The 25,120-nt window shown below is 39.0% G+C and overlaps 1 protein-coding gene across 3 annotated transcripts in view; it reads right to left on the bottom strand.

Moving 5' to 3' along the window:
- The window catches only part of dlg1b (discs large MAGUK scaffold protein 1b), a 428,423-nt gene that overhangs the window by 87,550 nt on the left and 315,753 nt on the right, over nucleotides 1–25,120 (bottom strand). For all 3 annotated transcript variants that reach the window (XM_060834674.1, XM_060834676.1, XM_060834675.1), the window contains exon 12: nucleotides 13,280–13,415. In XM_060834674.1, the coding sequence (XP_060690657.1) occupies nucleotides 13,280–13,415 (136 nt within the window). The remainder of the gene's footprint in view (nucleotides 1–13,279; nucleotides 13,416–25,120) is intronic.

The following is a 25,120-nucleotide window of genomic DNA, read 5'->3' as shown; positions in this document are numbered from 1 at the left end:
AACCTCCAATGTGGGACTTTATCAAAAGCTTTCTGAAAGTCCAGGTACACTACATCTACTGGATCTCCCTCGTCCATCTTCAGAGTTACATCCTCAAGAATTCCAGAAGATTAGTCAAGCATGATTTCTCCTTCATAAATCCATGCTGACTCTGACCAATCCTGTTACTACCAACCAGATGTGTCGTAATTTCATCCTTTATAACAGACTTCAGCATCTTTCCCACCACTGAGGTCAGACTAACTGGTCTATAATTTCCTGCTTTCTCTCTCCCACCTTTCTTAAAAAGTTGTACAATATTAGCCACCCTCCAATCCGCAGGAACTGATCCCGAATCTATCGAACTCTGGAAAGTAATACCCTGGGATGTAGACCATCAGGCCCTGACCATCAGACTCTGGAAGCAGGAAACAGGAGACTTATCAATCTTCAGACCTAACAGTCTCTCCAACACCAATTCCTGGCAAATATAAATTCCCTTAAGTTCAGGTCCTTCAGCCACTGTTACCTCAGGGAGATTGCTTATGTCTTCCCCAGTGAACACAGATCTGAAGTACCAATTCAATTCTTCTGCCATTTCTTTGTTCCCCGTAATATATTCCCGTTTCTGTCTTCAAGGGCCCAATTTTAGTCTTAACATTTTTTTTTGCCTTTCACATACCTTAAAAAAAACTTTTACTATCCTCCTTTATATTATTGGCCAGTTTACCTTCGTACCTCATTTTTTTCTCTGCATATTTCCTTCTTAGTAATCCTCTGTTGTTCTTTAAAAGCTTCCCAGTCCTCCGTTTTCCCACTTATCTTTGCTAGGTTACACTTTTTCTCTTTGAACTTTATATGTTTCTTAACTTCCCTCGTCAGCCACGGCCACCCATGCCTCCTCCTAGGATCTTTCTTCCTTTTTGGAATGAACTGATCCTGCAACTTCTGCATTATACACAGAAATATCCGCCATTGTTCCTCCACGGTCATCCCTGCTAAGGTATTGCACCATTGAACTTTGGCCAGCTTCTCCCTCATAGCTACACAGTTCCCTTTATTCAACAGAAATATTGTCACTTTTGATTGTACCCTCTCCCTCTCAAATTGCAGATTGAAGCTTATTGTATTATGGTCACTACTTCCCAATGGCTCCTTCACTTCAAGGTCCCTGACCAATTCTGGTTCGTTGCACAATACCAGATCCAGAAGTGCCTTCTCCCTGGTCGGCTCCAGCACCAGCTTTCTAAGAATCCATCTCTGAGGCACCCCACAAAGTCTCTTTCTTGAGGTCCAATACCATCCTGATTCTCCCAGTCTACCTGCATGTTGAAATCCCCATAACAACTGTAGTAACATCTTTGTGACAGGCCAATTTCAGCTCCTGATTTAACTTATATCCGACATCCAGTCTACTGTTTGGGGGCCTGTAGATAACTCCCAAGAGGGTCTTTTTACCCTTAGTATTTCTCAGCTCTATCCACACTGACTCTACATCCCCTGATTCTAGGTCCCCCCACGCAAGGGACTGAATATCATCCCTTACCAACATGGCCACCCCACCCCCTCTACCCGTCAGTCTGTCCTTAGAGGGAAACAGGCCAAATGGGGCCAGGTCAGATTGGGATGTCTGATCGGCAAGGAGGAGTTGGATTTTAGGGTCGGTTTCCGTGCTGTATGACTATTCATATTAAGTGTTTCTGTAACATAAAATACATTGGTGTAAGTTGTTAACTACAGTATTCAATAAAATTCCATTTGATGTAATTTATGGAATTCTGATTAAGAGAATCAAGAATAACACCCGAGGGGGTAAGGAGGTAGTTATTTGAGCTGATTTTTAGGAATCTAAATTAGGAGCAAATGTAAAGGAAGTTGAATTCACATTCTTTGCAAAAATGAAATCACAGATGGACTAACTGAAGTTTTCAAGATTCTGAAGATGAAAAGACAAATTTGCATTTACATTGTGCTTTCACAAATTCAGGACATTGCAAAATAAATTAAGTATTCTAAAACATGCCACTACTACCCACCACCACCAAAGTATTTGCTAATTATTACATAGGAGCAGTGGCAGAAGGACTTGAAGTATTTGAAATGTGAGTGGGGCCCATAACCTTTCGACTCAGGAAGGGAACGTGCTATAACTGACCAAAAAGACAAAGCAATCAGCTGCACCACTACAAAGTTTCCAACACCAGGGAACATAACATTTGAGAACAATTTATGAAGAAATGCTCAAGAGAGTAACTCGATGCGTTTCCAGACAGAGGGACACAGCAAGGAAAGAGGAGGATAGGAATGAAAAGTGTACAAGCATCATGAATGATTTTAAATCCATTTAGGAACATTCCTCCATTCTCACATTGTGTAAAGTGACTATTTGCCTTTGTATCATTGTGTTTTTAAAAAAATCATTCATGGGATGTGGTGGGCCAGCATTTATTGCATCCAGTTGCCGATGAGAAAGTGATGGTAACCTGCCTTGAGTTGCTGCAGTCCACATGCTTTAAGCATATCCACAACCAACTAGTATATGGTGACCTACTCTAATAGCCAGTTCAGTTCAGTTTCTGGTCAATTCTAATCTACAATTGTTGATCATGAGGGATTCAGTGACACATGACTATCAAGGGGCAATGGTAAGATTCTCTTGTTAGAGATGGTCATTGCCTAGCAATGGTGTGGAACAGGTGGCAAAAGGTATTCATCAGCCAAATCAGTGTGCTGTCCAAGTATTACTGTATTTAGGTGTGGACTACTTCTGCATGAAGAGCTGGGAGTGGTGTTGAAGTTAGTGCAATCACCAGCGAACATTCCCATTTTTGATTTTACGATAGAGGCAAGGTCATTGATGAAACTGCTGAAGAGGCTGGATATTCTAATAAAAATAACAAAGGCATCTGTATATACTATATGGTAATCAGGGTGCTCAGGCATCTCTTCCGAATATAGACCGACAGGCAAAAAAAAATGACTATTCAAATATGGTTTCTGCGTGATAAAGGCAAAGCTAAACAGTGCAGGTGCGAAGTTGCTTCCAATTTAGTCGAATTTGACATTAAAAGATAATTGAAAAAATATCAAACACATTAATGGACAGCAAATAGCATGTATTCAATGGTCAATAATACAGTCAAAAATCCTATGAAAGCTGAACTGTGGTTATTTCAGATGCTTCCAATTACTACAGACGTCACAAAAACGTACTTCTGAAGCTTCTCTACAATGCCATTACAAGCTAAGATCAATTACTGCACTCCAAAAACCATCATCAATAAAATAAAATCCACATCTGAGCAGCAGCAATGACCTTCTATCTGGGACTTGGACACAGAGAATCTGAGAGAGGACAACAAATCAAGTGTGTTGCAAATGTGGACACTTCCACTTAATTTAATAGCTGTTTCTTAATACACTTTCGGCAGAATTGTTCACTGCACAATTGTTTAATATATTCCATTACTTGAAAAGAAGGATCTTAATTTAGCATCATGCCAAGTTCAGACTACATCCAAAAAAAATCTACCTTTAATTCTTAATTCATGCTTATTAGCCAAACAGTAGTGGTAGCATGCAGCATTTTTTTAGATTAGACTTACAGTGTGGAAACAGGCCCTTCGGCCCAACAAGTCCACACCGACCCGCCGAAGCGCAACCCACCCATACCCCTACATTTACCCCTTACCTAACGCTACGGACAATTTAACATGGCCAATTCACCTGACCCGCACATCTTTTGGTCTGTGGGAGGAAACCGGAGCACCCGGAGGAAACCCACGCAGACACGGGGAGAACGTGCAAACTCCACACAGTCAGTCGCCTGAGGCGGGAATTGAACCCAGGTCCCTGGCGCTGTGAGGCAGCAGTGCTAACCACTGTGCCACCGTGCTGCCCCGCGTGCCACCGTGCTGCCCCGCTGCCACCGTGCTGCCCCGCATTGGTAATATAGTATTCATGAGTTACTTCAATCTGCATATAGACTGGGCAACTTAATGAGCATGAAAATTAGGGAGGATAAATTTCTGGACTATGTTACAGGTGGAGTATGTTACAGCATAATAAAGGAAGACAAAGAAATTGAAAAGTGAAATAAATATGAAAAAAAACATTGTTAAAACCTTCTAAAGGTAGTGAAAAACAAATATTTTGTCAAGACAAATTTGGTTACTGCAGGCAGAGTGAGGAAAATTTACAATGGTGAATAGAGAAGTAGCAGAGAAGCTAAATGATTGCTCTATATTTATTTTCACAGAGGAAGAGACAATAAATTGACTGAATTAACAATGCAAGGGATGAGAGAGAATGAGGAAATGAAGGAAATTAATTTTGGCAACACGGTTATGGTGAAGAAAGTAATAGGACAGAAGATGGATAATTCATTGGGACTCAAATCTGTAACACAGTTTTGAAAGAGGTAACAATTGAAATGATAGTTGCATTGGTGAAATCATCCAAAATTCTGTGGATTCTACAATGGCTTTTGCAAATCGGAAGGTGGAGAATGTCACCTCATTATTTCAAAAGTAAAGCAGAACACAGGGAGCCATGGATCTGCCAGCCTTGCATCAGGAACAGGGAAGATGCTAAATCAATGATAAAGAATGTGATAAACAGGCTCTTGGATGACAATTGCCATTGGCCATTGTCAGCATGAATATCTGACAGTCTAAACATTTTTGAGAATGGTTCTAATAGAATTGATAAAGGTTGACAAAGTATACTTGGGTTTTCGGAAGGATTTAGATAAAGTCCTCCACAGGAGGTTGGTTAATAAAATTAAAGCATGTAGGACAGGAGGAAATGTAATGGCATGGATTAAGGATTGACCAATGGGCAGACAATAGGAGGGAAAAAAGGTTATTCACTCATTGGCAAGCTGTGATTAGAGGGGTACCACACGTACTTGGGCTCCAGCTGTTCATAACACACCTCAATAACTTGAATCTCGACACCAAATCTAACATTTTCAAATACCAGATGACGTGAAGTTAGGTAGGAATGTGCTGTGAAGATGTTGCAAAACAGCGTCTAGAAGATATGGACAGACTTGGTAATGAGCAAGAACCATAGCAAACGGAATATAATGTGGAAAAATGAGAAGTTTCCCATTTTTGCTTGGAGGTGTAGATATGCAAAATATTTCTGAAAAGAGATTAGAAAGTGTGGATGTAAAAAGAAACTTGGGTGTCCCTGTCAGTGCCACTGAAATCTAATGTAAGGTGCCACAAGCAATTACGAAGACTAATGGTACTCTGACTTTCCCACAATAAAGACTAATGGTACATTGGTACATTAGTCTTTATTGCAGGAAGATTGGAGTACTTAGGAGAATTTCTTTAACTCCGATAACTGTGAAATATTTGGAATTATCTATCCCAGAGGTTTATGGAAGCTCAATCATTGAACATGTTTAGAAATTGGCAGATTTCTACCTAACCATCAATGGCAAAGCCATAATGGGATAGTCTGGGGCGCCGGGGGCAGAAGGATGAAGGTGTTGAAATACACACGCTACTACGATCACATCGAATGGTGCAGCCGACTCGATGGAGTGAATGGTCTTTACTCCTGCTTCTATTCATAAACATATTGGGTAGTCTCAGTTCATACACAAATTCTAGGACTTATGAACGAGAATGAATGACATTTCTTGCAATCAAACTGAGAAACTGCATTTTTAAAAATTTTGAACCTATGCAAATTGGGTAGAGGGGGCAAAATAAAACAGCTGAAATTCTCCATGACCAACTAGTGGCAGTGGTCCTTGGTGAGGAATAATTTGTTTATGCTGCAGTTACGAAGCACTTTTTCATGCAAAGAGTATTGGAATTATAAAACTTACTTGCCCAGAAAACTGAATTCAGGGTGAATTGGAATTTTCAAGCATGAGGTCAACAGATGATAGACAAAGGTACCAAGAGATTGGACCAAAAGTGGCTAAATAGTAACTGACATAAAGATCAATAGTTTAACTGAACAATGGAAGAGGCCAGAGGGGCTAAGTGACCTACCTCTGCTGCAATGCCCTTGCAAAACTCAAATATCTCAAGTATTCTTCATACGAATGAAATAATGCAATATTACAGAGGTCACCTATTAACTCGTAACTAACTTCCTGAGCTATATCAAACACAACACTGATCTAAGCATTGATCAAGCTATCAAACACCCAAGTCTAAATGCACAGATTGAAAGACATGGCCAAATGTTTCACCATCAACAGGACATTTAAAACAAAGTTTAAAAGAAAGTGGAAAAAGTTGCCTCTTAATAATCTATGTTTCAGTGTTCTTTCAAACTTTTCTGAATTTTCAGAATAAGAGAACACATTCAATTTTATTATACACCATTCCTAAAGCCAAGACTGATGATATTTCACTCATTAGAATGAACGATCGCCAAGAGTGATGAAATAATACTTTAAAATTGCAGGATTCAGACTGTAGGTAAAGAAAAATCTATTTCTTACACTTCGAAAACGAATATTATTTATACAGCTGACATAATGCATGCTCGTTTGCTTCACTCCATTTAGTACAGCCTACTTTGTTATACAATATCCAGAATGAACTTCGTGAAATATCATGCAAACTTAATATTTTGTTGCCAATTAAATAAATAAATGCTCACACAAGCAATTCTCATGTGGAGTGGTGTGGAATTAGAATATTAATATTTCAAGCTTTAGGATGATGGATAGATTTAATAAATACTGTAGTTAATTCTAAAACCAAGCTTGTTTGCAGCCCTCAGAATAATGCATGGCTCAAATACAGAAGGAAATCATTTGACCGATTGTGCCAGCTCCTTTCTAAAGCAGTTCGCACAGCCTTGTAACTTTCTCTGCTTTGAATATTTCTTTACTTTCTATTTAAGAGACACACTGACTACTGTCATAACCTCTCAAAGCAACAAAGCATTTCAAATTCTCAACAATCCTCTGTGCAGAGATGTGGTCTAGTTTCATCCTTAGCCTTTTTGTAGATCATTTTAAAAATTGATGATTCTCATGACTGAACAGCAAGTCTTTGCCTGATAATTATTAGATTGAACCAGACATAACTTAAAAATGTTTACCGTGTCTTCTAACCTTATGGCCTCCAGTGGTGATCTCTTCTTTAGACTCAAGTTTCTCAATCTGGTTTCCATTTAGTGCTTTACTGAAGTCATGAATACGCAATGTTCTTTCTAAAATTGGGGTGTAAAAGTTCTAACTGTAGCCTAACCAAAACTTCACTTGAAGTAATTATTTCTTTACTCCTGTACCCATATTTAAAATCCAAAATTTCATTTACCTACACATATTTGTGAACTTCAGTTCCATGATCATCCATCTCCTCTAAGGCCTGTTAAGTGCTTGCTTCCATTCTGCTGAGGGGCAAGAGCTGAGGGTGTGGGAAAGTTGGAGCAACTTTAAGATTCCAAGATCATAAAATGCAATGAAAGCTGCAGTTGATGTGTTTTTACATAACTAGTTTGTGAATGTGTAAGGATAGGATTTATTGCCCATTCCAAAGTGCTGCGAAGATATTTGTCAGCAACCTTCTTGAATTACAGTACTTTATAGTCCCACGATTTGATCCAGTGCTGATGAAGGAATATTAATAATGTTTCTAAGTCAGAACGGTCTAATGGTGCTGAGATGATGATGTTTCCACATGCCTGCTGTCCTTTTTGTAGTAAAGGTGCAGGATGGCAAGGAGCTATTAAAATAAAACTGTGCAAGTTGCTGTAGTCAATAATACTGTTGATACGCACTGCAGTTATAGTGCATTGATGGTCAAGTGAATGAATATGGTAAAACACTGTATGCCACAAATCTGGTTCAATGCAGATTTCATATCATTCAAGTCTACTCCTGACTTTTGCCTTTTAAGTGGTGAAAAGGTTGGTGAGTAAGGAGGTTATTTTGGCAGCACAGAATACTCAATCTGTACTTGCAGTCAAAACAAATGTGAAGCTGGCCCACTTGAATTTCTGAGTTGAATTTCTGGATAACCCCAACAATATGATGGGAAATTGGACAATGGTTAAATGTTGAGGGAAGTTGGTTATATTCTCTCTTGCTGAGCTTGTCATTGTCAAGAAAGACATGCTGCCAATGCCACTTGCTACTTATCAGCCTAAGCCTGAATGTTGTCCAAGTATTCCATGTCTTCATGTACTCTCTGATGAACTGTGAATGGACTTAAACATTTCAATCATTAAAGAGCGCCATCACTTTTGATCTTACAATAGTGGAAAGATGACGCGAGTGAAGATGACTGGTTTGAGACACTCCAGTATCAATGTTCTAGGGCTGTGATTATTGGCCTCTAGCTACCAAAATGACCTTGCTGTATGATAGCTCTATGGAGGAGAACATTTTCTCTGACTCTCATTGAATACAGTTGTGCTAGGGCTCCTTGATGCATGATCGAATGCTACCTGATGTCAAAAGCAGTCAACTTCCTCTCAGTTCTGCAATTCTGCTCTCTTTCCTGATATTTTGACCAAGGTTGAGGTCTGGAGCAGAGTGGTTCTAGTGAAGCCACAATTCAGCATCACTGAGCAGGTCACTGCTTTAAACGTTACTTTATAATACTGTGAGACCTTTCATCACGTTCTTGATGACTGAAAGTAGGCTGATGGGGCAGGAGATGGACATATTGGGTTTGTCCTTCTTTTTGTGGCAAGATATACCAGGAAACCTTTTGACTTTCTTAGATGGATGCCAGTGCTGTATCTGCTGAACTGGAACAACTTGCCTAGTATCATGTTCTAGAACTCAACAAGTCTTTCTTGCAATAGATGAGATATTATCAGGGACTACAGACTTTGCTGTATCCAGTGTCTTCAGCTGTTTCTAGCTAGCACATGGAGTGAATTGAAATGACTGAAGACACTCAAGTTAGAAATGCAGTATTTGGACATGAACTTACTCGGATGATCACAGTCAATTTAAGCTGTTCCTCACAATCCATTTGTGCAGTAAGTGGCCACACCTTTGCTCACCCTTCCTTGAGTGATCATGGGTTTTTGGGGATTTTAAACTGATCTGAATCCATGTTATTTAATACGGTGATAGCACTAAACAATATGTAAGATGTTGCCACTGTGTAAGAAACTATTGTGCAGCTGTCACTCCTACCTACAGTTAGGTATATCAGTGAGAATGAAGTCAAGTAGGCCTGTCTTTCTGTCAATTCTCTCACCACCTGGCATTGCCCAGTCTTGTCCTTCAGGGTGAGGTCAACACTGCTATGGTAGTACTAACAGTCCACTCTCAGTAACAGGCATTCATTTTCACTGTCCAGCATATTCATGCCCTTGCTATCCTCAATGTCTTCCTTCCAAATATTTAAATTGGAGAAGCGATGGTTTGATCAATTGAAAGGCAACAGGTGATAATGAAGAGCGGGCGTCCTTTCCAGGTTTGACCTGATACCATGAAAATGGCATTGTCTGTAGAACATCTGTTAAGGATCCTACAGCCACTAGAGTTCTACCTCTAATGGTTCTGTCCTGCCAGTTGGAGTGCGAGCTGATTATTACCTTTGTAGTAAAAGTCACCTTTTGGGTGACAAAAATGATTTTCTTGTTAATAAGATGAAACAATCATTCTGTCCATCTCTCTCCAACAAGATGGCAACTTAGCTATACTACTTAACCTAAGGAAAAACAGGTAACATCCAATGTCAAACGGGTAAACTGCTAAAATGGAAAGCTGTCTGGGTTCATTGTCGTTCAATAATGTTGCAGCACTCAAAGATGAAACATGAACACAGCCCTGTGATTTTTCTTTGAAATGTTTAGCTTTTGCTGTCAACTTATGAAGTTGATAAATGCAAGGCTGGAGCTTCCACATTAGTGAAGGAAAATAAACTGTTATTCCTGTCTCTTAGGTAGACAATGAGAGGACTCAAAAATAAATTAACCAGTAACTGCAGGGACAAAAAACAGCTTATGGCTCTTTTCCCTCCTCCCTCATAAATACCAAGTATAAGGCACAGGAAAAATAAACTCAAGCAAAACACCATTCAACCTGAAAATATTAGCTAAACATAAAACACAAAAGAACCGAATACACCATTGATGTTCGAAATGGTGTCTTCAGTTATTCACTTCTAGATCATTTTAAATAGAAATACTGCAAGGAGACCAAAGTGCAGCTTACCTCACAGGATGACGCATGAACAATGAGAAATCATGGGACTTCTGAACTGAATAATCTTACATTTTAATCCCACAATTAAATATTAAATCATAATTTTAAAAGGTCTCCTACCATAGAAAATCTTGACAAGTTTTATTAAAATTTTGATTAGTTTTAGTCATTACAGATAGATGAAAGCCAAATTCCATATTCCAATAAGTAAACACTTTCAAAACTAATTCTCAATTCTATTTCACAGGAATACCAAAGTATCTAACACCTGCTTTAGAACAGCCACAAATAACTTGCACATTTCTTTTAAGATTGCATAGTGTGCCAATGGGCTTTGCATAAAGCCAAATTAGGCACACCTTCAAGATTACAGGAGATGATGTGAGGGCCAAAGATGTAGATTTTCAGGGAGTCTGTGAAGGTAGCGATGGGACTGCATGAAGGTATACAGTATAGTAGGGGGTGGGGGATAAGTTTTTTGGTGGTGGCTGGTGTGATGCGCAGGCGGGGGGGGGGGGGAATGCGGGGTAACAGCTGAGGTTACATTTGTGAACTGCAATATGACACTGGGTAACAATACCACATCAGGGGCGGGTTGAAAATTCCCTGCTTGAAAAGGCAGTTGTCCTTCAACCACGTTCAGGGCAGACATTTGTTCACGGAAATGTTTAACTCAACTGAGTTGAAGAAAAGCACAACTTTGCTTAGGGTCGATCATTTTATATCTTCAAGGTCTAAATGTTGCCATTAAATTTAAATGGTGAGTTTGAAGGAAGTTTGCTCATTCAACAGGAAAGCTTCTGGTAACTCAAGGTTCATAAACAGATAGGGTACAGAAATGTAAACCGAAAATCATACCCTACCTTTGGGTACAAAAGGAAATTAACAGCTACCTTCGAGATGGACTGAAGGACTGGCTGCATTAATTATGACAATCGGGTAACAAAAACTAAATTAACTCAGTATTTAACTCTCAACATTTCCTACAATAATGATGACAATTCAAAATACATAATTTACTGTACAAGACTTTGTGGTGATTTGAAGTCACAGTGCTATGTACACCTAAATCTTTCTAAGGGCCTCTTCTGGCCAACCTCAAATTTGCTCAGTGAAAGTATTTTGCATTTCCTCTGCCTGAAGAATAGTCTCACAGGACATAACTCTCCTGTTACGTTCATCTGACTGAGTTTAATGGATTGAAAACCAAACAGCTATTGAAGACGATCAGTGCATCAGAGCAGGTTACTGCCCAGGCAGTGGTGAGAAAAATCTACTACATAAGTGTTGAAAACACAGAAAATATAAGTCAAATGTATCTGGTAAAACATTCCAAAGACTTCTCAGTATACATAGTACACAATTACAGCAAACAAATGAAAAAACTAGGCGTATAATCATATTTCCCATATACTGCAGTTACAATTTTTGAAGAAACCTAACACTGAATATATTTCAAAGGATATCTCAAAAACAGGGCAGCACAGTATTTCAGTGGTTAGCACTGCTGCCTTACAGGCCTGCGACTTGGGTTCAATTCTAGCTTCGGGCAACCGTGTGTGCAGTTTGCATGTTCTCCCCATGTCTGCATGAGTTTCCTCAAGGTGCTTCAGTTTCCACTGTCAGTCCAAACATGTGCAGGTTAGTGGATTAGCCATGGGAAATGAAGAGTTAGAGGTGGGATTCTCTTTACAGGATCGGTGTGGATTCAATGGGCCGAATGGCCCACTTCCATACCGTAGAGATTCTATGAGTTGGAGGGGAAAGCAAAGCAAACATACGTGATAGTAAGAAAACTCAACTAAAGGGATGGTGAAAGATAGAAAGATAGATTGAGAAAGATTCTGAAAATAGGAAAAGATATAACAAGCCATAGGGTAGCTTTTTTTTAACTCATCCATGGGATGTACACATCACTAATCAGGCCGATATTTATTGGCCACCCCCAATTGCACAGAAGGCAGTTAAGAGTCAATCACGTTGCTGTCGCCTGGAGTCGCACGTAGGCCTAACCAGGTAAGGATGGCAGATTTCCCTCCCGGAAGCACATTAGTAATCCAGATGGGTTTTTCTGACAATCTGCAATGTTTCACCATCTGCCATGGCAGGATTTGAACCTGGGTCACCAGGTTTAAATCAGTCTAGAGTTAATACCACCAGGCCATTGTCTCCCCTGAGAAACTGTGATGCCTGAGGGTTTCTGAAGTACAAATACCGTGTACACACTGGGCAAATGCCAGGCACCTTATCTTGAGACACACCTGAATAAGGTGAGAAACGAAGCATAATAAAAGGAACAAGGTTGCCTTGAGAAGGGGTTCAAAATTGCTGTAGACTTTCAGATGACCCTGGATCAGTGAAAAAGAGACTGAGATACAAAGAACAAGGAATTGTTGTCTGAAATGCTCAGTGAAGATTTGGGTTGAATGACTAGTCCGGATGGGCTCCTCTGCTCAGTGGTCAATAGATCTGGATACTGAATGACTGTACAACTGACTGTTTGGAATTACATTACATGTCAAAATATTTTGTTTATTATTTCAGGTACAAGTTGGGATCAAAAGTGCAAATGAAGCAAAATAGTGGACAGATGGCTCCAAGTCATTTAATGATTAAACCAGAGAGAAAGCAGCTACAAATAAGTTGATTCATTTTGCATTCTCAGTCACCATTTCCCTACAGCCAAATAAACCAAGTGGTTGGAACATCTGTTCTATACCAATGTGACCAATTGATCAAAGTGTGAAAAAACACATTTGCCAGTACGGGCCACAAGACATCAATTAGGAATTGGGACCATCATAGGAGAATTGGAAGTTCACCTGCAGCAGCCACAAACAGTATGTTGATAGCTTTGACTACTGACAAAACCTCCCCAGAGTGTGAATGGCTGTGCATAATAAGCAGAAAATATTCACTGTGAAACTCTGATATCATGTCTAAACAAAATATTGCTTTGAAATTTGTGTGTATTAAAGCTATTCTTCAAAGCCCCTAATTAACTTATAATGAGGGCAAAGTATTGGTTAATAAAGGATATTAAACTGATTACTGGATTAAAGGACAAAAGGAACAGATACTTTTATTAAAAACCGTTTCATGTTAGTCATTGAGCAAGAGATGCATTATAATTTAAACAAACTTTACCTGGTCATTTCATCATCACCCATGACTTTGGTAATTGGTGAGTATCTGCCTGGTGATGATGGAGGAAGTGTCGGTTTGTATTCTGTGTTCACTAAATAGTTTGGTGGCGTTATATGGTTTTCCAATTGGGGGTAGGCTGCAAGAACACAAAATGAGGAGAATTGGTAACAATCATATTCTTGCAAACACCTTGACATTTTTGTTACAAGACTCTTTAAAAAAAATAATGTAACGTACATGCATCGGATTAAAACAAATCAGGGTAAAATTCAATTAATCAAACTATTTATTTTGCAACCCACACAAAAATGTTTTGTGATCCCTTTGGCAAGTTTGGATTAAGTAGCTCAAGACTAACATTCTAGAGCACTGCTATTATCCCACAGAATGTGTAAAAGGCCTTCACACTTTAAGTACCAGACTTTATATCGTTAGTAATGGATTGGATTGAGAGATCCAAAAAACCTAGTTAAACTTCCACAAGGATACACAAAACACATTCGTTTCTTTATGACCAGAAGCAGAAAGTGGACTTCTATTAGATAAACTGCATAATTATAAACATCCAGTCAACAAATCATCCACCTAAGATCAGAATGATGCGTAGTGTAGAAGCATGGGAAGATAGAAGGTGAAAAGAGAAAACTTGCTTATCGGCTGTAGAAATCGTATATAATTGCACAGTGAAGGAATGTGTAATTCTGCTCTTGTTGCCAAGTTCACATTTTGAAGCTGTGACTGATTTATTCAGAACCACACTTTCAAACTACCATTTTTGGCCTCTAATTCACTATGACACTTGTGCAATTGTTGATCTGCTCAAACACTCGTTTAACTCCACTTTAGATCCCTCTGTCTCAATCAAAACTTTGACTCAGTCTCTTTCTTCCTTGTCATTCCCTCCAATATAGTTCTCAGCTTCATTCAACTAAGGTACAACTCTTGCAATTTAGAACTGTTTATGTAATTTTATCTGAAATTGTGCACTTTGCTGTGGTTAAGAGTATAAAGAGCTGTGGTTCTCTCTAATCAGGGAGATGGCTTGGTTGAAACCCACGCTTAGGATGACCTCATCTCCCAACACTTTTGTTTAATAAACTGTGATTTGACTTGCTACTAAATCTGATTCTTGAGTAATTTTTACCTACTACATAGTCCTCAGCTTCATTCTTTCAGTTCATCTAAGGCACAAATATCCTTGGAACTTATTCTCAGATTTGGCTGGATAACATCAAGAATCAGTCTGGAGGTAGTAGCAGAACATTTAGAAAATCATAATACAAATCAGGAAGAATCTGCATAGGCTTATGAAAGTGAAAGTGTTTTTTTTTGCCCCTTAATTCTTTCTTGGATGTTACTGGCAAGGCCAGCATTTGTTGCCAATCCTTGAATTGAGTGACTTGTTGGGCCACGTGGGAACGTGTTCAAATAATGCCCGAAAGCAATGAGTAGCGAAGATAGCCCTTTTATTCAGAAATACAAGTTCAAGGTAGCAATAGAATTATGAAATACAGTTCTTACAAGAGCCCCTTTATACACCGTTCTTACAGATATTAAAATTCCATTACTATGATGTTACTTTTTTTAACCTACAGTACACAAATGTTTAAGGGGCTTCTGTCCTGGGAGACAGGAGATGGATTAAAACGTGCTAAGTGCTGACTGCTACTCCTGATAGGAATAAGAGTGTTTGTCCAGTCTGCTTGCATAATTAAGAGGTGTGAGTTTCTTTCGTCTTTTAAGTTAGTAAATGCTAGGCCTATATGCTCCAAATAAATTAGAAACTGTACTCGAATTTAATTAAGGATATTAAATGGATTACCACAGCTGGTTTGAGAGCTTTGTTTACTATTTACAGGTGAGGGAATCATTCATTCATGCAATTTCGCATACGCACTGTCTTGACTGCGAGTTTCTCAAAGGGATAGGGGCCCAGCTAAAAGGTATTTAACAAATATATATATATAAATTGGGGAAAATGTTTGGTGTTCTGTAACCTATTCGTGTCCAAGAGAGGGTTAGTAAGGGCTGATTGATATTTCGTGGAGACGTGATAGTCTGTACTGTTCACGTTACACATATTCAGAGGTTAACAAGGCCGCTTGGAGCAGGGGCTGATAAGGTGTGAAAATGCAATAATTGGTTTGAAAGGATTGTTTTGATTAGAAAGAGCTGTTTAATTTGATCTATATTATGATAGTAAAATATGCTACAGAACCATGGTTTTTGTGAATAAATGAATGAAACCATGTTTTAGTAGGGAGTTATGAATGAATGAAACATAAACAAGGTGTTTGCTTATGAGTGGGTTGGTAAAGGAGTTATTTATGAATGAATGAACAGGAACCCGGTATTAATGAATATAGCAAGCTGGTGAGTTAATAAAGACTTCCTCCCTCTCACACTCTCCTCATTGCTGATGAAGGGCTTATGCCCGAAACGTCGAATATCCTATTCCTTGGATGCTGCCTAACCTGCTGTGCTTTAACCAGCAACACATTTTCAGCTGTGATCTCCAGCATCTGCAGACCTCATTTTTTACCCGAAGATTTTAACCTACTGCGAATCCTCTTACAAGGATGCCTTCCTTGAAGAAGCTCTCTTCCTCCCTCTCACACTCTCCTCATTCCTGATGAAGGGCTTATGCCTGAAACGTCGAATTTCCTATTCCTTGGATGCTGCCTAACCTGTTGTGCTTTAACCAGCAACACATTTTCAGCTGTGATCTCCAGCATCTGCAGACCTCATTTTTTACCCCCAGTTAATAAAGATAACCTATAACACAATGTCTCATAGCCAGTTCAGAGGGATGTTAACAGTAAACCATACTGATTTCCTTCCTGACAGGACACGAGTGATCCATGCATGATTTCATATCAAACAATGATAGTCATCATGTCACCAGATTGCAGATTTAATAGTTTTACGATAAATTCCACCAGCTGACTGGAATTTGAATCCATGTCCCCACATCTTTTGCCAGGGTCTTTGAATTTCTAGTTTAGTGACATTACTACTCCATTACTCTCTCTCCTTTTTAGCTTTCCAATGCATCCGTACTTAACTTCTTTATGGCTTTGTTCATCTTCAACTTGCCTGCCTCCTCACCAGCTCCTGAGGCATGCAGCTTTTTTCTCTGCCCATTACAGGCATCTGTGCAATCATCTACAGCCTCCTTGCAACATTGCAACTCCCTCTACATCTTTTTCAACACACCTTTCTAACTAATTTCTTTCACTGTTTTTGATCAATCCTCTTTATATTTGGCTTGGTATTTGTAATTCTGATTTTCAGCTGTAAACCAACTTGCAAATCCTACTAAACTGATGAAATCAAATAAGTATAAGATTCCGTAATTCAGGAAGATTTAATTTGGCATCCAGCATAAATTTGAATAAAATTGTTGATACATTATGACAACTGATTTAGAGATTTCATAATGCATGCGGAAAGCCAAATAATTCTAACACTTAAGTATTTGACAAATGTTAGTTGCGGAAGCAAAAGAAATGTTAAATAGATAATTATACAGAACATGTTGTTCTTGGAGATGATTGCATCCAAGAGGTTCAGAAAATGTGCATATTTTCATTTTTGAATGGATTAACCACACATCACCATGTACATCTCATTCCTATCCAGTATTTTACACAAGCTGTTCAACTTATCTTTAGCCACTTTCATACACAGATTACATTTTCAAATACATATGGAAAGTGTCGGAGACTTGGCAATGAATCAATTCAAAAGGTATTTGTAATACAGAGACATACAGAATTTGGTGTTATGGTTATATCCCATTTTAAGTAGTTCTCAATGGAGTTTTCTCATTCTTAAATAATCAAAGAAAGCAACTACTTAGCCAGTTATGAAGTACTTGGAAACTGGCAGAGGGTAAAAAGTGAGGTCTGCAGATCAGAGCTGAAAATGTGTTGCTGGTTAAAGCGCAGCAGGTCAGGCAGCATCCAAGGAACAGGAGATTCGACGTTTCGGGCATAAGCCCTTCATCAGGGCTTATACCCGAAACGTCGAATCTCCTGTTCCTTGGATGCTGCCTGACCTGCTGCGCTTTACCCAGCAACACATTTTCAGCAACTGGCAGAGGGGCCAAACACAGTCTCATTCAACCCAGAAGACTGACCAGGAGACCAGTGGTTCTAACCCCAATCACAACCTTTACTGCAACTTAGATTCTCCAAGGACCCTTCAAAACACCCAATCATGATCTGTCTAACAGCAAAGCAGAGCACTATGATATACATTGTGCCAAAAAACGACCCCATCACAGAGTGGCCACTGGCTCTCCAGAGGAAGAGGGGAACCAAGACAAGTCAGTCTAGGAAATGTGAAACTTTCCATTTTTTTTAACCTTATACACTTCCGAGTGCATGATTAATTATTTTATTATTTTATATTTTGTAGAAACTTCTAGATGAAAGACCAAATGTACATCCATGAGTAAATACTGCCTGTGTGACTGGTATTAAATCATTAACAGGGATTGATAGCGAGAGCCAATATGATGGATAGGAAAAGGGAAGTGCAGGACAGATATCTAATCTATTTTGTATCTGTTGTGATCGAAGGGTACTCATTGAAAGGTGTAGATTCACTTATTTTGAGGGTATAACTAAATTAATTAGGGGACAACAAGTCTGGGATACAGTCAGAGAGGGAAAAGTCCATTTAGATGTTAAGCATATTCAGTTCAGGTTGTGACCATGGGTTCTGACCATGACTGATCCTTTTTTAATATTTAATCTATTTTTTCTAATCAACCTGTTCAGACATGGTATTACAGCAGGTAGATCGTGAACCTGGGAGTCCCAGTCCATTGGTAGGAGCACTGTTATTGCACAAGGAGAAAGTAAGAACTGCGGATGCTGGAGATCAGGGTCTAAAAGTGTTGCACTGTATAAGCACAGCACGTCAGACAGTGTCTGAGGAGCAGGAGAGTCGACGTTTCAGGCATAAGTCCTTCATCAGGAATGTTTTTGGGGGGAGTGGTGGGAAAGAGATAAATAGGAGGTTGGGGTGAGGTAGCCGGGAAGGCGATCAGGTAGGGGGAGATGAGGATAGGTCGGAGGGGAGGGTGGAGAGGATAGATGGGAAGGAAGATGGACAGGTAGGACAGTTAAGAGGGCAGTGCCGAGTTGGAGGGTTGAATCTGGGTTGAGGCGGGGGGAGGGGAGATGAGGAAACTGGTGAAGTTGACGTTGATGCTGTGTGGTTGGAGGGTCCCAAGGTGGAAGATGAGGTGTTCTTCATTCAGGCATTGGTTGGCTTGGATTTGGAGGTGGCCCAGGACTTGCATGCCCTTGGCGGAGTGGGAAAGGTAATTGAAGGGGTCGGCCATAGGGTGGTGGAGTTGTTTGATGCGTGTGTCCCAGAGATGTTCCTTGAAACGTTCCACAAGTTCGTGTCCTGTCTCCCCAATGTAGAGGAGACCACATCGAGAGCAATGGACATAGTGGATGAAGTGTCTGGATGTGCACCATTAAAGGAAAGCATACCAAACGCTTTTTTCACTATCCTATCTACTTGTGACTCCACTTTCAAGGAACTATGAACCAGCACTCCAAGATATCTCTGTTCAGTAAAACTCCCCAGGACCTTAGCATTAAGTATACAAGTCTTGCCCTGATTTGCCTTTCCAAAATGTAGCACCTCACATTTATATAAATTAAACTCCATGGTTCATTCGCCCATCTGATCAAGATCTGTTATACTCTGAGATTACCTTCTTCACTGGCCACTGTACCTCTAATTTTGGTGTCATTTACAAACTTACTAACTGTACCTCCTATGTTCACATCCAAATCATTTATGTAAATGACAAAAAGCAGAGGAGCAAGCACTGATCCTTGCACTCCACTGGTCACAGGCCTCCAGTCAGAAAAGTAACCCTCCAACACCACCCTCTGGCTTTTACCTGCAAGCCAGTTTTATATCCAAATGGCTACTTCTGCCTCTATTCCATGTGATCTAATGTTGCTAAGCAATCTACCATAAAGGACCTTGTCAAACATCTTACTGATCATGTCCACTGCTCTTCCCTTATCAATTTTCTTCGTTACTTCAGAATATACAATCGGATTAGTGAGACATGATTTCCCACACACAAAGCCATGTTGACTATCCCTAACCAGTCCTTGTCTGTTGAAATGCATTTATGTCCTGTCCCTCAGGATTCCCTCCAAAAACATGCCTACGACTGATGTCAGTTCACCGGTCTATAGTTCTCTGATTTTTCTTGCCACCTTTCTTAAATAGTGGCACCACGTTAGCCAACCAGTCTTCCGGCACCTTGCCTGCAGCTATCGATTATATAAATATTTCAGCAAGAGGCCCAGCAATCTCTTCTGTAGCTTCCCAGAGTTGCAGGGTACACCTGACCAGGTCCCAAGGATTTATCTGCCTTTACACATTCTAAGATGTCCAGCACCTCCTTCTCTGGAATAAGGACATTTTTCAAGATGTTGTTATTTATTTCCCCCATGTTCTCTATCTTCCATATCCTTCGCCACAGTAAACATTGATGTAAAATACTTGTTTAGTATCTCGCCCATCTTCTGCAGTTCCACAGATAGGTGGCCTTGCTGATCTTTAAGGGACACTCTTTTCCTCCTAGTTACCCTTTTGACCTTAATGTATTTTTGAATCCCTCTGGATTCCCCTTAACTCTATTTTCCAAAGTTATCTCATGTCTCCTTATACCTTCCTGATTTCCCTCTTAAGTAGTCTCCTACTTCTTTTATACTTTTCTAGGAGATTTAATTGCTGCTGTCCATACCCAATGTATGCTTTGTTTGTCTTCTTGATCATAATCTCAAGACCGCTAGACATCCAGTATTCCTTACACCAACCACACTTGCCCTTCACCCTAACAGTCTTTGGCCCCTTTTTATTTCATTTCCGAAGGTTTCCCATTTTCCAGCCATCCCTTCGTCTGCAAACATCCGTCCCCAATTAAGTTTTGAAAGTTCTTGCCTAATATTGCCTCACTCATTGACACCTCAGTCACCTGCCTTATTTCCTAAGAGATGGCCATGTTTTGTACCTTCTCTAGTAAGTAGTTTCACATATTCAATCAGAAAAGTTTCACATAGACACAAATTCCTCTCCATCCAACCATTAACACGATGGCAGTCCCATTTACCTTTAATGTTTGGAAAGTTAAAATCCCCTACCATAACCATAACTGAGATTCCTTTACAAATTTGTTTCTCAATTCCCTCTGACTATTGGTGGGTCGACAGTATGATCCCAATCAGGGGATCAACCCTTTCTTAGTTTTCAGTTACACCCAAATAACCTCCCTGGACATATTCACAGGAATATTGTCCCCCAAATACAGTCAAAATGTTATCCTTAATCAAAAACGCCAACCTCCCCTCCTCTCTTGCCTCCCCACCGCCCCCCCCCCCCTTCAATCATTCCTATAGCACCTATTCTCTGGAACATTAAGCTGTCACACCTGTCCATTCCTGAGCCACGACTCTAACTGCTGTGATACCCCAGGCTCATGTTCCTAACCATGCCTTGAGTTCATCTGCCTTCCCTGTTAGGCCTCTTGTATTGAAACAAGTGCAGTTTAATGTATCAGTCCTACCTCGTTCTCCACATTGTTCCTGCCTGTCCTATCTCTTTGACTTACTCTTTTTCCTAACTGTACTAGCCTCAGACTGATCACTTTCCTCACTCTGTCCCTGGGTCCCATCTCCCTAACTTTTACTATTTTAAGTAGTCACTTCTACCCCAGATGAGATTCCAAATGATCTTAAAAAATGTGAATCCTTCTCCCCTGCACCAGCTCCTCAGCCACGCATTAATCCGCTCTATCCTCCTATTCCTACCTGCATTAGCTTGAAGCATTGGGATATGACTACCCTCAAGGACCTCCTTTTTAAATTCCTGTCTAAGTTCCTATATTCTCTCCTCATAATCTTGTCCTTTTCACTTCCTATATCTTCAGTTCCAATGGGTGCAATGACCTCCTGCTGGTACCACTCCCCTTTGAGAATATCCCAGAGTTCGAAAACAATACAACAGCTTGTGAAACAGTAATTATTGTTCCTAGAATTCAAGGGAATCAATTTCACCACCGAAAGTACCTTAAAAAAAAGTGCAGCTTTTATAGCCACAATTTTTTTCTCATCCTCCATCTTGGATTACTAATTATGTTATGTATTGGAGCCAAAAAAACTTGGGTTGGGAATGCACCTGATATTGCAGGTATCACAGCATGTCTCCATTTAAATGCAAGTAATTTTAGTTTTAATTTGAAAAATGACTTCCAGGAATGCATTTATGACATGGTGCATTCCTGGATAAGCTCAAGAGACAATGTAAAGAAAAAAATCTTAGGTGAATAGTTTATTTGAATTTAATTCAATTTTTTTTTAAACTGAGACACCATCAACTTAAAAATCCTGGTATTCGTAGGTTACATATAATAGTTGTTTTTATTTTCACTTTCTTATCGACTACTGTTCATTTTGGAATTTGGTTAAAACACTGTGACATTGGATCAAGTGTATCAAGTGATCAATTCATCAAAAATTATAAAAGGTTTTCTGTTGAATGAATTTCCAGATCAGGTTGTATATTATTTTAAAAAGATTATAAGGAAACTATGGAGAGAGATGGCAGAAAAAGTGAATTAAGTGCCCATTTCAACAAATATCCGTAGGCTTCAAGCCAGAAAATAAAATTGTAACAAACTCAGTCTTAAAGACAAAATACGTCCTTTGATCCCAGCACTAAATTTAATGAATTGGGTTTTGCAAAGTTGTTTATATGTAAAGATTACTGGAGATTTATCACAACAGCTGTTAAGGTCTCACTGGATTACCAAGAAAGGTCATTGATCAAGAACATGAATTTTTGAGTCATGGTATTTAAGCACACATTTAAAAGAGAGCCTTGTAAAAATGATGTGTAAATTATTTACAAAAACAGTACTTATGGACTCCTACAGACTGCTGATAATTTAATAAAGGCAAAATACAATGCTGGCATTTCACAGTCTGACACCATTTCAAAAGCTTGCGTGATACTGGTCAACTGTCATCCTGGCTGAATTGACAAGTCCTGCTCAATACATAGATTTAACATTATACAAAAGGATCAGGACACCTAATATTGTGTTTGAAATATAATTATTTACAGTTAAAAAAAATTCAGTGGAAAATTCATTCTGTGGAATAATCTTTCAAGTTTTCAGACACTGAAATTTGGTGCTATGTCAATCTGAAATAACCTTCAATAAACTGGAGACAATTGTAACAGAAATATCCAGCTCACTTTGAAAAATTCAGCCTTTTGTTTCCCATCAAGAATTCCTAGGTCTGATTTAAATTAGTGAATTTTCTGCACTTAATATATAAAACTCATTCATAATATATTGAATCTTCATTAGTCTAGACTCATTTTATTATTTCCAAATCTAAAGTTTCTCATTTTTAAGTTCTTGCAACAAAAAGAAAATTAGGTATTTGCAAAGTTGCCATTGCTTATACTTAGAATTAATTATAAATTTATTACCTCTCATTGAATAAAACAAATACAATTTAAATATCAAATGTATCTCTAACTCCTAAATCGAAGGTAATGGCGCATTTGCACAAACTTAGAATTATTACTTTGAAAGGTTTATTAAGGTCTATGTTTGAAGAGGAACTTGATATCACTGAGACTTAAATCCTCTTACAACAAGCCTAACTATTTGTTTCACATTATTCATTAATGGAAACACTTAGCATGATGTTGAATTTCTCTCTATACCTCAAGTATTCATTCACATCACTGTTGTCTAGGGGTAAAGAAGCAGAAAAGAGAAATATTTTCACTTTTGAAATGAATGTATTAATATTTAAAATGTAATTTCATATCATAAAAATTAAGACAAATAAGCTTGCTATTGGGATGACAAACTTAATGTTTTCATAAATTGAAGGTCACCTATTCCAACACAGCACACTTAATTATTTATTATAACTATCTGTAGATTGAAAGATTACTCATCTGTATGCTCATTCTTGATGCTGAAACCATATTATGCTTTTACTGTGTGTAAAAGCTGACTCAGACCAAACCAATGGAATTCAGTAATTGCAACCCAATTGGTTGTTGATTATCAAAGCCCCTCAAAGTTCACTTGATCAGAAATGATACCACTGGTATCGTAAATATTGACAGAAATAATGTTAGTGCTGACGTGCAGCATTCCTCATAACTGTTGGAAGCAGAACACCCATCATGTTTCAATATTTTCTCGAACTGCCACTTTTAAAATACATTGAGTTATGTCATGATGATGCATTCCTTTACACACAAATAATTAGTTGAAATGTATTACATTTGATTGAGATAGTTAATGTCATAATAGCCTGGTAAATAAATAATACATTATTTAATTTCAAATTCATGTATTTCTCTTATTATTCCTCACAACAGCATACAAAGTCATGACTGGGTTGTAAATTATCCCATGATGCATTACATGTTTGGAATCACTGATTTGAGACAGAGAACCCCATAAAAATCATTAAATTTTGATTCATATTCTTGTAAAATACATGATTCGATGGTGAATTACACAGGACACCTCTGATTTTCAATTCTATTAAACCGTCTTAAGGCTGACATTTCATATCAACTAGTTGACATGATTACAGAATCATAGGATCTCTGAGTGAAAGCAGACCATTTGGCCTGACCCTCAGGACAACATCCCAATCACATTCACTGCCTCGCCCCACTTACAAATCCCCGGACACTATGTGCAATTTAGCACATCCAATCCATCTAACCATCTCTGGAATGTCGGAAGAAACCGGAGCAGCTGGAAGAAATCCACGCAGACATTGGGAGAACCTGCAAATTCCACATATACGGTCACCAGAGGATGGAATTGAACCCGGGTCCCGAGCATTGGGAGGCAGCAGTGATAACTTCTGAGCCGCCGTGCCACCCTGATTAATTGGATTCCAACTGTGTAGCTTGCTAGCCAGTGTCAGCAAAGAGTTGAGGACTAACCACATTTTTGGGGAATTGGAATCACAAAGGCCAGGCTGAGCAACGATAATTGATTTCCTTCCTTAAGAAAACGCTTTTATCAACTAATTGCAGTTTTGACAATGACAACTCAACAGCTTTCTGATTACTTTTACAGAATTTGAAATGATTCAGTATTTTTAAAAATCAAAACAGAATCCAAATTCTATAAATGCTTTGGTAGGTTTTCAACCAACGTTTTTTTTTAAGATTGTCAGACTAACCTCAGAATGACTAATAACAGTTGCTGAGCTCAGCAACTACCACAAATGTTCAATCATGGGAGATCCTGGCCAGTGAGAGCAACAGGCCCCTTAATGTGGGAGGAAGGGGCACTGTGCTACAACCTGCCCTTCCAACACAAATGCCTGTTTGGGTGCAAACAGGGTAGTCATTTGATTAGGATGGAATCCTCATCAATCCTTGCCCCACCAAACTCAGGCACATAGGTGCTAACTGCAGTATGCAGCAGTCACCTGCTGAACTTCGTATATACACAGGGATCCTCAGCATATCAATTCTTCTCTTGTGCCTGTATGTTTAAAGATATATTGTTTGGGTAGCATTATGGCTTTCGCAGTATCTTCTAACTGCTGGAAGAGAAGAGTGGAAAACTGACAAAAATTATTTTTTAAAACATCCTACTCTATCTCAGGACCAATTTATTTTAATTTCAATGTTGAATCATAGCTAATGATTCACTGCCTGCCTGACAGTCGGGAAGACTAATCAATGTTTTGTTCATTAAATTGATCTCTGGCTCAGCACTTTAGCACAGCTAAT

This window comes from Hemiscyllium ocellatum, chromosome 13 (assembly GCF_020745735.1).
Source record: "Hemiscyllium ocellatum isolate sHemOce1 chromosome 13, sHemOce1.pat.X.cur, whole genome shotgun sequence".
Lineage (NCBI taxonomy): Eukaryota > Metazoa > Chordata > Chondrichthyes > Orectolobiformes > Hemiscylliidae > Hemiscyllium > Hemiscyllium ocellatum.
This window is presented reverse-complemented; position numbering and strand designations above follow the sequence as displayed.